Raw genomic sequence first — 13,625 nt, forward strand, 5'->3', positions numbered from 1 at the left:
TTTTTAACTATATTTATTATTATTAATTTTTAGTATTTGTTGTTATAGCGACCAGCATCATGCATCGTCTGTAAAAAATCAAGTGTCTATCTATTACGGTTTAAGAGATAAAGCCCTGTGACTCACGAACAGACAGCGGAGGGTTTCGTTTTATCCTTTGAGTACGGAATCCTAAAAATCATTCTACAAGATGGCATTATAGATATGTTTCAGTACATTTGAGTTATAGGGAAATAACATTATTATTTTTCAAAACTAAAAATCAATCTAGTAACTTTGCCTGAACTCTCCCTAAGGCGCATTCTCTCGCCTCGAAAATCGTTAATCCTGAGGATGTTGATAAGGACAATGGTACAAAAGTATTAAAATCGTGTATTGTCATCGGGTTTTGATAATTTTTCAAAATTTTGAATTAAACTGAACGTTCAAAGTGGATAGAAATCGGGTACGAAGATTCCGTTACTGTTACGTACATACATACAACACAAGCTAATAAAGCGTGTTAAAATGACTTTGCAAGGCTAATGTTCCATTTAAATTGAGACAGTTTCGCATCTCGAAGATACGATTATCGAAGGAATATAAAATATTTTGTTCGTCTAAACATTCGCTCTTTTCTCTCGTTGCCTTGAGCGATAATTGTGATATCGTGCGAGAAACTATCCATCTAAATGGCTCTTTAAAAGTAAATTTTTTTTCATTACTATTTTTATTACAACAAAACATTAAAACCTCGTGTTGATTTCGTATTATTTATTTACAACGTATCATACTACGAATTACTTATTACTACCTATAATTACAAATAAGTTAATTTGATTATTATTAGCATAGGTAATACTAAATTGAAATCTTTAAACCCTACTTTTTAAAATTTATTTCTGCATTGCATGACTTGTAATAGCAACAACTATTTCTAACATCTGAAAATCATTGTCTTGAAGGGGCAATGGTACAATGGAGAAAAGAAAACTATAATTGAAGGTGGTAGAACACTCCGTGGTTCGACTTTGAAGGCACGATCACCATACCGATTTCTTCCGTATTCCACTCTGAAGGGTGTAAAAGAGACATACTTATCCGACGCGTTCCCACATAGTCTACAGGAGCTGCAAACATCTTTTGGCAGTCGCAGGTTGGAATCTAATCTTATCTAGGATTAATTATGAATGTCTATGGATGTCATCAGTCACCATGAGATGAACTACATGATCGCAGAATAATTCTGTATTATAAAAGTAAAAGGTTTGCCCTTTTTGTCAAATGAAATTGTTTTTTTTTTCTTTGGCAGCACTTGACGCAATTAAAAAAAAAAAACATATTGTAAATAATGATTATAGTCGAATATGACCTCGAGATGAACAATGTAAAATATTCATAACAACATAATATACTATATTAGTTCTTATATCTACGCTAAGAAAATACAAAAGATTCTTAATCGATTGTACTTAAATGGCAGTATTCTGACAATTAGTTTTTCAGTACAGTACAGTAGAGTATAGTACAGTACAGCAGTTTCCAACCTAAACTACAGTATTCTTATAGACGCAGTTTTTTTACTACCGAGAGGTCAATGGCACGGCAGTTTCTATTTCTTCTGAAGATATCTTCTTTTTCCTAAAACCGTCTTCTATATCTTGTAACGTCCTATCTTTCGTTTCTGGTAAAAATATCCATATTACTATCAAGCAATATGTAGATATCGTCGCGTATATACAGTACGCGATATGGATACCTACATTTGAGAATAGATGTGGCGCTGTCTTCGCCACAACAAATAAATTCCCAGATAGAAAAGTAGAACTTATACCGCCAGCTAGGCTTCTATATTCTAATGGGAACAACTCGCCTGCTACGATGAAACCAAGAGTCAAGCCTCCTGAACATATGCTGGACATGTGAACGTGGATTAGAATGATCCCTATGATAGGATAATCAAAGGGAAGCCAATTATTCTCCCTTGCATAAGAGTACCCTGCGTTGAGGAGTAAGAAAATCACAGTCACTAGAGTCAATGTGATGAACAAACTTCTTCTTTTGAACTTCTTCGCAAAATACATCATGTATATTCCAGAAATAACTCTATGGGTGGATAGAACAACTGTCATGGTAGCCGTATTCACTCCGTCACCAACAATGTAACGAAATATGTCTTGGGTATACTGGGACAATATAGTCGAGCCTCCCCATTGCCCTAAAGAATATAAATGCATTACTATCAGAATTGGTTTATAGAACTCCTCCTTAATAACTGTAAGTCGGAAATAGTCTAATTTACTTCGCAATTTACGCGAAAAATTGACGTGTTTTTTGTTTTCTGTTGATGTTGCAAGCATATGATTTTCAACCATCTGCTTCAATTCCTCCTCCTCATTCATTCCTCGAAGCCATCTGAATACACGTGCGCTTTCGTCGTATCTTCCTTGACTGATCAACCAACTCGGTGTTTCTGGTGAGAAGATAGCTATGAAGAAGTCGACGGTCATGATGATACCGCAGATACCAGCAGTAGTTCGCCAAGTCACGTAGGATCCCAGGGTGTGTACGGTAAGAACTCCTGAAGATATTGCCAACGAAACAGTAGCTAGAAAAGCTCCTCGATTCTTTGGGCTGGTATATTCTCCTATCATAACAGGACATACATGAACAGAGAGTCCTAGAGGAAACCCTTGGATAACCCTACACGCGAGAATCCAAGGGACACTGGGTGACCAAACAGTCATGTACCATCCTGCAGCCATGACAATTATGCTGGCTATATTGGTCTTCTTTCTGCCATACTTGTCCATAACGATTGGTGTTATAAAATTGCCGACGATAAACGTGATGCCGAAGACAGAAGCTGAAAAGGAGAAAATTATTATATGAGACATTAATTTTTATATTAAATAATTCTGTATCGAATGGAAATCTTCGTACTTGGATGAGATGAAGGTCATAGAATACTTTATTCTCATAACTCTATCGTAAGACTTATTTTTACCTGATTATGGATGGTAATGTTTTTAAGTTAATGCCCTAACCCATACGGATTCACGAATTTTAGCGTACGAGATGTCGTTGGATTATTCTTAATTGAGGGAATTTGTTTTTACATTTATTTACAAAATCACATCATTTAAATTCTCTCAAACTGTAAGCCAGTTTCTCGGCAGTACAAATATAGTTCTTGTGGTCTTGCATAATTTACATACATATACATACTAATATCACCCTACTTACACATAAAAACAACCATAAAGTTCAATTAACTGATAATTTGCTTTAGTCTCAAGCAGTCAGGTTTTTGTCTGTAAAGTAATTGCTAATTTAATATAATATATTCTAGTATATAAAGAATGTCAGTAGAAAATTTGTAGTAACAAACTTCGTAAATGTTTTACACGCCTATAATAGCCATATACACCTGTTTAGTATGACACAGTGCCTGTATAACCTCATTTAAGAATTCTATTGTATGCTGTTGGCAAATAAAATAAATTTGTTACTCTGGAAGGTGACGCGTGCCTAGTAGTGGCATGGTAATAAGTTGACGTTAAATTTTATTTAAAGGTTAAAGAATAAAATCATGTGGTAAGGGAGACATAGTTATACGAGGCGTTCCAGCTTAGTCCTCAGGGGTAGCGGCGGATCTATGGCCGACCTTAGGTAGGAATATCTAAACGTATCTGAGTTTGACTAGAGATTTCCAAGGCCAGCAGTAGCCACTTACCATTAGGTGGTATGCTCCTACTCCTATATTATATAAAAAAGGAAGTACGTACCAATCCAAGATTCGGAGGATTCATCGACGGTAATAGTAGAGTTTGGACTCCTGAGCTGGGGTAACAGGATCGCAGCGAAGCCTGCCACGAGGCCGTGGCTCGACATGTTGAGGAACAGTCCGGTTGTTACGTAACACTGAAAATTTTGAGTCATAATCTAAATAAATAATATATGTGTTACAATAACTTGCGAACAATTTTAGCTTAGTGCTTAAAAGTTTGCTTCTCATTCAGGAGACCCGAAGTTCAAATCCTAGGCACTCTAATGATCCTAGACGCATCTGATTTTTTAAGTTATGAGTGTATTAAATTAATCATCACTTGCTATAACGGTGAAGGAAAACATCGTGTGGTAACCTGCATGTCTGAGAGTTCTTAAGAAATCACAAAAAAACAAGTTCTCAAGGGCCAATACCAATACCAATCCAGTGGACTATGGCCTAAGGGCCTCTCACTCACAGTTATGTGCACGCTCTTTTTAACGGTGAATAAACATCGTTAGGAAACCGAAATGTCTTGCCGTTATTTTAAGGAATATCAGAGGAGTATGAAGTATACTAATCCCGGCTTGAACAGCGTGGAGGACTAAAGTATTATTACCTTCTCGTTCTGCGAGAAACCCAGTGCCTAGTAGAATAATAAGTAGTGCCGGTAGAATAATAATGAGTGTCTCCATAAAGATCACTCCTAAATCGAAGTTGCTAACGGTAAAAATGACAAAACAAACAACAAAGGTTTTGCAAACCTCATACAAGTAGACATAGACACATAGGCATAGAGGAGAAACAGTTGAGTTGTTGAGTTGTATGTACATAATATCTGTGTAATAACTGTATTCTAGCAAATAAATAATTTAAATTTGGATTTAAAAACATACAAGTAGAAATAAATGATAAAGACCACTTTTAACCTACTGCTGTACTCGGATCTGCCTTTAAGGATTTGTCCAAACATAACAGAAACTGCCAAGTCGCCGGACACTATGTCGTTTAAATTCATGTTATTAAAATATAGTTTTGAGAATTTTACGGCAGGAACAAAAACGAAAAACAACAGGAAATAATGGGCCATATATGGTCTCTCAGGAGTTTCTTCATCTTTATAACAAGCGAACACAATAAACACCATTCACATTATTGCCACAAATCAAAGTCTACTTTCTAAACAATATTGAAATAAGGTTAACTTACTTGTTTCATAAACGGCGATATCCAACTCCTAGCTTCCATCACTTACTAAAGTAGTTATTTTTGGATAAACGCATCTAGATATGTATAATGACTTCTGATATTCTATTAGTTCAAGTGTGTCGTATCAGCGATTCCAAAACGTGTTTAGTGTTTGCCTAAATTTTACATTACAATCCTATGGATGGATACATTCAACTCTGTAAGCGACTGCAAGGTCACTCAAACATTTGGTATTGATTTAAGTTTTATAGGTATGTTTACTTTAGTTATTGTCGTTAAAGTGTGGAAAAAAAATGTCATACAGTTCAAAAAATAAAATGTTAGGATGTATGGTTCATACTCAAGATTGAGAACCATTTGTTGCAAAACATATTCAATACTATATAATAGACATGAGAATCGAATGTTGCTATCATAATAAATTCATGAATTTAAAACGATTTTACCAAAGTATTCATACGGGTAAGATGATATAAATGTTTTAGTATATTAAAGTAAGACTTTAGGTGCTTCTTTTTATATGAAAAGAAAGAAGTACATTTTTGCACATTTGCAGAAGCACATTTTGATGAAGTAAAACTAAAACAACAGTTTGAATAGCTAGCCACATTCTTTTATTTAATAATTTACTTAATTTATTATTAGATGGAGGTCGACGAGGACATCAATATTTTCAAAACTTAATACATATGTCTAGTGGTTTGTTGCAAAGTAAGAGTAGTTTAATCCTAACTGCGGATATCCATGCTATAAGGATTTCCAAAAGTAACGCCTGATACAATTAACTATCTATATCTTCCTTCATTACTTTTGTGTAGTTTTTATCAAAAACGCAATGTTCATTATACAGAAGTGAAATTGTGTGCTCTGTTCTACATTCATGTTTAGATATTTATCTTAGCAAAGTGTGACCTTTATTTAATTATATAAAACTAGTACTTTCATCAGCCTTCCCCCGAGATACTCCTAATCCTCCAGATAATCCTTTGAACTCCTCTTCAATTTCCTGCAAAGTCCTATCTTTTGTTTCCGGTAAGAAAATAAATAAAACAACAAGACAGTAGGCAATAATCCCTGCGTATACGCAATAAGTCCCGTGAAGGCCAATAGTGTTGAACAAAAAGGGAACAGTCTTTACCATGATGAAGAAGTTCATAGAATGGAATATGACACTGATGGCGCTCGCAAAACTTCTGTATTCCAATGGGAACAGTTCTCCAGAAATAATATAACAAAATGGAAGCGTCCCGGCTGCTATAGAGAACATATGAATATGGATAAGAATGATAGCGACGATAGAATTATTGAATATCTTCATCTCTCTGAGATAAGAGTAAGTTGCTATACTGAGAAAAGCGAATATCCCAATTCCAACTGTTGTGCTTAGAAGCGTACGTCTTCTTATTTTAGTAATGATATACACAGCTAGGGCATTCGAAATAATTCTTTGTGCATCAACAGAAATAATTAGTAATGGTATATCGAAATCATCACCAATTATATTATTGAAGACATCGACCGCATACGCTGCGAAAAGATTAACTCCACCCCACTGCGATATTGTATAAACATGCGCCATTATGAAAATTGGTTTGTAAAACTCTTTTTTTCTTAAAATCTTAAAGAAATTGGTAAAGTATTCTTCCATTTTGGACTGCAAAGATCTGTTTAGTTTGTTGCTGCTTCGAGATTCTCTGACTGCTTTGCTAGCCTCGATCATTCTCTCCAATTCGCATTCTTCATCACTGCCTCTAAGCCATCGGAAGACTCTCTTGCTTTCTTCATACTTCCCATGATCAGCTAACCAACTTGGTGATTCTGGTGAACACGCCACTATAATGAAGTCTACAACTGTTATGACAGCGTAAATTACCGCTGTTGTCTGCCATTTCAAATAGGATCCGAGAGTATGTACTGTGAGTACTCCAATAGCAATCTTTACGGATATGGACATCAGAAAGGCTCCTCGATATTTTGGACTGCTGTACTCACTGATCAGAACTGGTCCAAGCGTGACACCCATTCCTATTGACAAACCTTGGAGAACTCTTGCTGTTAGAAGGAATGGCATGTTGGTTGCGAAGACGATGCAGACCCATCCAATAATCATGGGCACTATGCTGACGAGATTTGCGATTTTTCTGCCATAGATTCCCATTAAAATAGAACTGGTGAAATTTCCAATGATGAATGCGAAGCTCAAAATTGAGGCTGGAACAAAATATATCGCTTTGAATTGATTGTAGTTAGTACTGAATCATAAGGTAATTTTGTTTTTTTTTTAATTTTAAAGGACTGTAAATAAATAGCGCCTGATGTAATAAATACGTAAATTTGACTGATACAAATATTGTTCCAACAACACACATAGCACATAAAAGATTTTGATAATAAATCGCTTAATATTATTTCGATGTTTCAATTTGTGTATATTTTGTTTGTGCTTATTCTGTTGACCTCTGACCCCTGAGGGCTAAGCTGGAATCCCTTGGGAAAGAATGTCTTCCTTACCCTTCAAACCATAACATAGCAGCACTTAACACTCTGATTATTGTTGTTATTGTTAGTTACAGACATCCATTGATTACAATGATACCTAGCATTAAGTAGCTCATTTCCTATTTACAAAAAAAAATCCAATCAATCCTCACCTATCCATGATCCAGTCGAGTCATCAATGTTTATCGCAGAGTTAGATTTCCGAAGTTGTGGCAGAAGTACTGCAGTGAAACCCACTGCTGCTCCATGACCTGCCATTTTTAGGGTTACTCCAAAGGTTACGAAACACTGAAAAGTTATAAATATAATATAAGTTCTAATTCTAAATAATATAAGTTTTAATAATTTTTGACACAACTTTTGTTTCCTCTATTATCTAGACACTTACTTATACATATAAAATATATCCGTTATTTTAAAGGTACTGACAAAAAGTTGAAATGTTTCTTGAAAATTTAAATGATTTTTAAAATAATACAAAAATTATGAAAAGAAGATAAGTAGATTTATAGTCTTCGGGGAAGTATTTATTGCGATTGATCTCGTAGGACTAGTCTTATTTGAGATTGGGTACAGGTTAAATGGTGGTAGAAAACACTTAACATGAGACCTTACAGTTTCAGTTCTTCCATTACTGATAAAAGAATAAGTAAATTTTGAAAACAAAATAACAAAAATGAGATTGACAGAGAAAATAAAAAATAACCCATACCTGTTTCATAAAAGGTGTGGCGTAATTCGAACATAGTGCCATCTTGCGAAAATTCTGTTGTAACTATTTTGAACTTTCCTTAATTTTTAGTGACTACTCAATCCAAAGACACAAACACTTTATTCCACAGAATGTTTTACTTAATGCCTAGAATAGTAATGAACTTTACAATTTTGTGTTGATTAAGTGCTTTTGTTTTATTTGATTCAACACTAAAATGCTTACATGTTTTTATTGTATTACATATTGTATATGTCTATGTTTCTTTTAATATATATTTAAATGTTCAATTTGCTAATTTTACAATTTTTGTAGATACCTGTATAACACCTTTTGAATTATAATAACGTTAGTGCAAGTACTATGTACCAACTGTCGAAAATGCATTTGCGTCAGAAAGATTTTTCCATGTACATAGGTAAGTCTTATTATTAACCTTCTTACTTTAATGAAACAATGTAATAGTACTATGGAATACTTATTATTTCACTATTTTAGTTCTAAATATTATTATGCTTCCTTAAGATATGGTTATATACAAAATAATCGAAAGATATTCTTTAATTTGATATTTCAAAAATGTAAGAAAAGTATAATTTATTTTTCCTCTAAATTTGCAATACTTAATTAAATTGTACAATTTAAAGAATATTTCTAGTATTACAGATATAAACGAAATACTCAAGAATAAAAATAATAGTAGAAATAATCGTTTGTAAGTAACGAAGTGTTAGTTAAAGACAACTGGACAAACAAAAAAAAGAAGAATAGATGATTACAATTGAGGGCATAGGTATAATGCATTAATGAAAAATATTGTACTTGCAATATTTATTTATACTAAACAAAACTACCTAATTCTTGTCACAAAACATTTCGCATTCAGAACTAATAACTAATAGAATTAACTCAGGAATAAGTCAGAAATAGAATAAATGCAAAACCAGATTATAAAGGTATATAAAAGTATTTCGGAGAAATAACTTAAGCTACATATTGATTTGATAAGATAGCACTTAACATTGTTGTTATAAGGAAAATGGTGGTAGTGGTGTCGTCGTGGTCAAAATACATAAGTTTGTATATTAAATAAATTTACTTATCATCAGGATAAAGAATCGGCGGATTAGTATGTGTTTATATAAACGTCTATATGTGTTTATATGAAAGTTATTATGTTAAAGTTTTGTGCGACATTTTAAGACATTTTCATTTGTTCAGGAACAGTCCTGTGTCCTCTAAATTCCTCTTCTATGTCTCTCAAAGTCCTATCTTTAGTTTCTGGTAAAAATATCAAAGCTATTACTAAACAGTACAAAACTATGGACGCATACAAACAATAAGTGCCGTAAATATCTAATGATGATAAAATAAATGGAAAGGTTTTAGTAGTTACAAATACATTGAATGATAAAGATAGAACACTTATGGAGCCAGCTAATCCTCGGTATTCTAATGGATAGAGCTCACCAGCAAGTATAAATGGTAACGGAATTGTACCAGTCGCTATAGACAACATATGGAAATGTATTAACATTATCCCTATGTAAGGATGGTCAAAGAGTAATAAGTCATTATCTTTGGAATAACAGTAGCCAGCAGTAATTAAGTAGGCAGCTACATTCAACCCGCCAGTGACAGCTAGCACTGTCCGCCTTTTAACTTTCTTAATAACAAATATTGCGATGAAATTTGAAAAAAATCGTTGTACATCAACAGATATAACCATTACTTTTATATTTATACCCTCTCCGATAATGCTATGGAAAATGTCTTCAGTGTACGCTGCTAGGATGTTCGCACCAGACCATTGCCCTAGGAAATAAATGTGCGTCATAATAAGAACAGGCTTATAGAACTCCTTCTTTCGTATTGTTTGGTTGAAATAAGAAATCCGGTCTTTAAATTTGCCTGTCACTGATTTATGTCCATCGTCACCCTTCAATTCAGTTGTAGCCATTTTTGCACTGATAATATTCCTCAATTCATTTTCTTCGCTATCCCCTCTTAACCACCGAAAGACTTTCTCGCCTTCGCTGTACCGTTTCTTATCGATTAACCAGCTCGGTGACTCTGGTGAGTACATAACAATGATGAGGTTGCCTAGAGATATAATTGCACAAACCAAAGCCGTTTTATGCCAGTTGAGAAACGTTCCGAAGGTATGGACGATCAGCACACCAACAGTGAAAAACAATGATATGGTGGCAAGGAATGCTCCACGATTCTTGGGGCTGGTGTATTCTCCGATTAGGACGGAGCCCATAGATGCTGTCATACCTAACGCCATGCCTTGCAGGAGTCTTGCGAAGATGAGCGATGGTACATTATATGCGGTGACGTTACAAACCCATCCGATCATCATTACGATGATGCTCAGTATGTTGGCGTTTTTCCTGCCGTATTTGGACATGATGGGTGGTATCACTATATTTCCGATTAGAAGAGTGAGGCCAGTGACTGAAGCTGGAAATATAGGAAAGATAAAATAATTGAATAATTCGACCAGAGTGAATTATTCTACAAACTTAGGTCTGAAGTGTTCTATTAAATTTCTTAAGAAACCATTTAAACCTCGGTCACCATACTGCGTTGTGGGTTGCAGGTTCGATGCCTGGGTATATGGGGATATGAGTATAGAAAAAGTAGTTAAATTTAAAAGTTTTAGTTAGCAAATAAACTTACTTGATAATAACAATACCTCAGTGGCAGCTGTTCTAACGAACAGATCCTACGTGTATAGCAAAAAAATTTACAGTGGTTCCTCACCAATCCAAGAGCCTGATGATTCGTCAACTTCAATAGGAGAGTCAGGGCTCATTAGTTGTGGGAGAAGAATAGAAGAGAATCCCATCACAGTACCGTGTGAAGACATGTTAAGAGACACTCCCAGCGTCACAAAACACTGGAAATTTTATAATACTAGAAAATTATATTCTGATACGTGATCATACTATGTACAAAAGTTTTAAAATTTAGAATAATTCCATTAACGAAATTCATGAAAATTCCTAATTTGATTAAAATTCCGAATTGATTAAAATTCCGAATTTGATCAAAATTCTCACCTCTAAATAACTCTATGCTAATCTGGTCATGTGTGGAAGACAATAAAAAGATAAACAAATCGAATAATTTTATCAAAACAGGAAAATTACAAATACAATTATTTTTCCTGTAGGTACTTAAAATTTATTCAATGCTACTATATTAGATTTGGGAGATCTTCTCTGCACCAGTTTTTGAAAGTTAGATTTGAAAGCAAAATTTTATATAATTATCCGATGAAACATTTTAAATTTCAAATTCAAAGACACGTCAGATTGAGCAGCGAAATTACTGATATCATAACCTAAACCCTCCTAAGGGTGTAAAATTATATCAGATAGAAAATACTTTTTAAGATCCAATTGTCGATTTATATGTGGCAAGATGGGCTTTTAAACTTTAATAAAAACGATCTACCTGTTTTGTGAACGGTGTGATCCATTTAGATTTTTCCATTTAACAGTTCAATTTTCCTCTAAAAGATTTTGGCATAGAATTCTGGACATCTTGAAATTATTTCTGGTATTAACAATTTAATTATAACATGAATAAGTTCTTATATTGCGGATTAAACTTGTTCAATAATAGAGACAGAATTTATGTATTTTTCCAAACATCTAAAACGTCAGAAATTAGTAATTAATATAAAACATGTAGGCAGTCTTAGCCTAGTGGTTAAGAAACTCGGCCTCTCCATCGAGGGGTCCGAGGTTCAAATCCCAGGCACGCACCTCTGATTTTTAAAAGTTATGTGCGTATTAGAAATTTATTATCACTTGCTAAACGGTGAAGGAAAACATCGTGAAACCTGCATACCTGGGAGATTTATAAAAAAAATCTGAAAGGTATGTGAAGTCTACCAATCGCAGCGCTTGGCCAGCGCGGTGGACTATGGCCTAATCCTTCTCATTATGAGAGGAGACCCGCGCCCAGCAGTGGGACAGTAATGGGTTGATGATGAATATAAAACAAAAATCCCGACAGCTTAGAATATATATAGCCTATGTTACAACAATTAAGACGAATTTCGCGACACCTCATATGTTTTAAATCCGTTAAGCCGTTTTGGCTGTAGGGCATTTCAAAGAATGAGACATACATACATACGTTTGAAAAAACATCCTTCGCAGTCGGGTAATCTTATATATAAAATTCTCGTCTCACAATGTTAGTTACCGTACTCCTCCGAAACGGCTTTACAGATTTTCACCAAATTTTATATGCATATTCAGTAGGTCTGAGAATCGGCTACTATCTATTTTTCATACCCCTAAGTGATAAGTTGTTCACCCTTAACATTTTTTTTATTTATATCGCAACACAACGTTTGCCGGTACAGCTAGTAATTTGTAAACATTTAATCGACATCATGGACTATGGCTTTAACAGTTCCCGTTTTAATGGGACAATATGTGGGATGAAAGTTGGTAGAACCCTTTGTAGTTCGACTCCGGCTGCACCACCCCACCTAGTTTTACTTAATAACAGCAGTGTTAAGCGCTGCAGTGTTATATTTCGAAGGGTGTGGTAAGCGAGACATACTTTTCTGAGGTGTTCCAGCTTAGTCCTCAGGAGTAGCGCCGCATCTGTGGCCGATTTCAGGTAGGAATATCTAATCCTATCTGGATTTGATTACAGATGTTCACGGGCAGCAGTAGCCACTTACCATCAGGTGGACTGCATTTCGTCTGCTACTCCTATATTAAAAAAACTCGTAGTTAGGTATGTTGTAGTAATAGATTCATAATGAAGTGACCTCAGATCACCTTACATTCGAAGACCCCACTGGTCATGACGTTAATTTTTATATCATCCATAAAAGTATTTGTGAAGATTTAAGGATTACGCGAGATAACCACGTGTTTAGAACCGTAAATGCAAGTTGTAATCGGATTATAAGTAATGGCTGTGTGGTTTTTGATAAGCTCTTGAATGTTATATAATACGCGTTAGACTTTTGGGTTGTTTATTTTCTAATGTTTAGCTTCGTGGGGTAAACATCAACTAATCCACATATTTACTAAGCAGCAGTGAAGCATCCTTTTTTACAATATATTATTGAAGTATAAAGTTAAAAGTCAATCGTATGTTATGCTTCGCCCAAAAAAGCCTAGTTGTGGGATTTCTTAACTTTACAACCAAGTTAAATAGCAGAAAGCTAGAAAAAATGGTACTCTCAAAGATAATAATCAAGTATAGTACTCGCCAAACTGCTTGTTCGCTCTGAAGTTGTTGCGAGCAGGTGTAGTCATACAATTTGCTGCAGCGACGCGATTCATTCCTGTATTCAGAGCGGACTAGCAGTTTTACGCGGACTATACTATCATAGAAATACTTGTCAAAAATACCTTACCCTACCTATCAAAACAGAACGTCAATTTTTAATCCATTACCGTCTCACTAGGCACG

The 13,625-nt window shown here is 34.7% G+C and overlaps 3 protein-coding genes across 3 annotated transcripts; all 3 read right to left on the reverse strand.

The window, feature by feature from the left end:
• Positions 1-1,530: 1,530 nt before the first annotated feature.
• LOC140754788 (facilitated trehalose transporter Tret1-like) lies at positions 1,531-5,038 on the reverse strand. Its single transcript, XM_073089893.1, has 3 exons — positions 4,958-5,038; positions 3,768-3,903; positions 1,531-2,845 (listed from the first exon to the last, which is right to left on the reverse strand). Exons 1-3 carry the CDS (start codon positions 4,994-4,996, stop codon positions 1,563-1,565), a joined length of 1,458 nt encoding a protein of 485 aa, XP_072945994.1. The 5' UTR covers positions 4,997-5,038; the 3' UTR covers positions 1,531-1,562.
• A 660-nt stretch (positions 5,039-5,698) lies between these two features.
• LOC140754847 (facilitated trehalose transporter Tret1-like) lies at positions 5,699-8,308 on the reverse strand. Its single transcript, XM_073089984.1, has 3 exons — positions 8,169-8,308; positions 7,609-7,744; positions 5,699-7,168 (listed from the first exon to the last, which is right to left on the reverse strand). The coding sequence occupies exons 1-3, from the start codon at positions 8,208-8,210 to the stop codon at positions 5,880-5,882; spliced, it is 1,467 nt and encodes a 488-aa protein (XP_072946085.1). The 5' UTR covers positions 8,211-8,308; the 3' UTR covers positions 5,699-5,879.
• A 1,013-nt stretch (positions 8,309-9,321) lies between these two features.
• Positions 9,322-11,070, reverse strand: LOC140754848 (facilitated trehalose transporter Tret1-like). Its single transcript, XM_073089985.1, has 2 exons — positions 10,938-11,070; positions 9,322-10,634 (listed from the first exon to the last, which is right to left on the reverse strand). The coding sequence occupies exons 1-2, from the start codon at positions 11,041-11,043 to the stop codon at positions 9,367-9,369; spliced, it is 1,374 nt and encodes a 457-aa protein (XP_072946086.1). The 5' UTR covers positions 11,044-11,070; the 3' UTR covers positions 9,322-9,366.
• Between the last annotated feature and the right edge of the window lie 2,555 nt (positions 11,071-13,625).

The sequence above is a fragment of the Epargyreus clarus genome, unplaced genomic scaffold, assembly GCF_041222505.1.
Source record: "Epargyreus clarus isolate Ecla_fem2 unplaced genomic scaffold, WU_Ecla_fem_2.2 ptg000031l, whole genome shotgun sequence".
Lineage (NCBI taxonomy): Eukaryota > Metazoa > Arthropoda > Insecta > Lepidoptera > Hesperiidae > Epargyreus > Epargyreus clarus.

Excerpts from the sequence above, each read along its gene's own strand:
- LOC140754788 (XM_073089893.1), bottom strand. The coding sequence starts at position 4,996 with ATGGAAGCTAGGAGTTGGATATCGCCGTTTATGAAACAA. Across the intron at positions 3,904-4,957 it reads TATCGCCGTTTATGAAACAA|TGTTACGTAACAACCGGACT; the intron begins GTAAGTTAACCT and ends CAAAATTTTCAG. Across the intron at positions 2,846-3,767 it reads ATCCTCCGAATCTTGGATTG|CTTCTGTCTTCGGCATCACG; the intron begins GTACGTACTTCC and ends TCTCCTTTTCAG.
- LOC140754847 (XM_073089984.1), bottom strand. The coding sequence starts at position 8,210 with ATGGCACTATGTTCGAATTACGCCACACCTTTTATGAAACAG. Across the intron at positions 7,745-8,168 it reads CCACACCTTTTATGAAACAG|TGTTTCGTAACCTTTGGAGT; the intron begins GTATGGGTTATT and ends ATAACTTTTCAG. Across the intron at positions 7,169-7,608 it reads CTCGACTGGATCATGGATAG|CCTCAATTTTGAGCTTCGCA; the intron begins GTGAGGATTGAT and ends ATTTTGTTCCAG.
- LOC140754848 (XM_073089985.1), bottom strand. The coding sequence starts at position 11,043 with ATGTCTTCACACGGTACTGTGATGGGATTCTCTTCTATTCTTCTCCCA. Across the intron at positions 10,635-10,937 it reads ATCATCAGGCTCTTGGATTG|CTTCAGTCACTGGCCTCACT; the intron begins GTGAGGAACCAC and ends CTATATTTCCAG.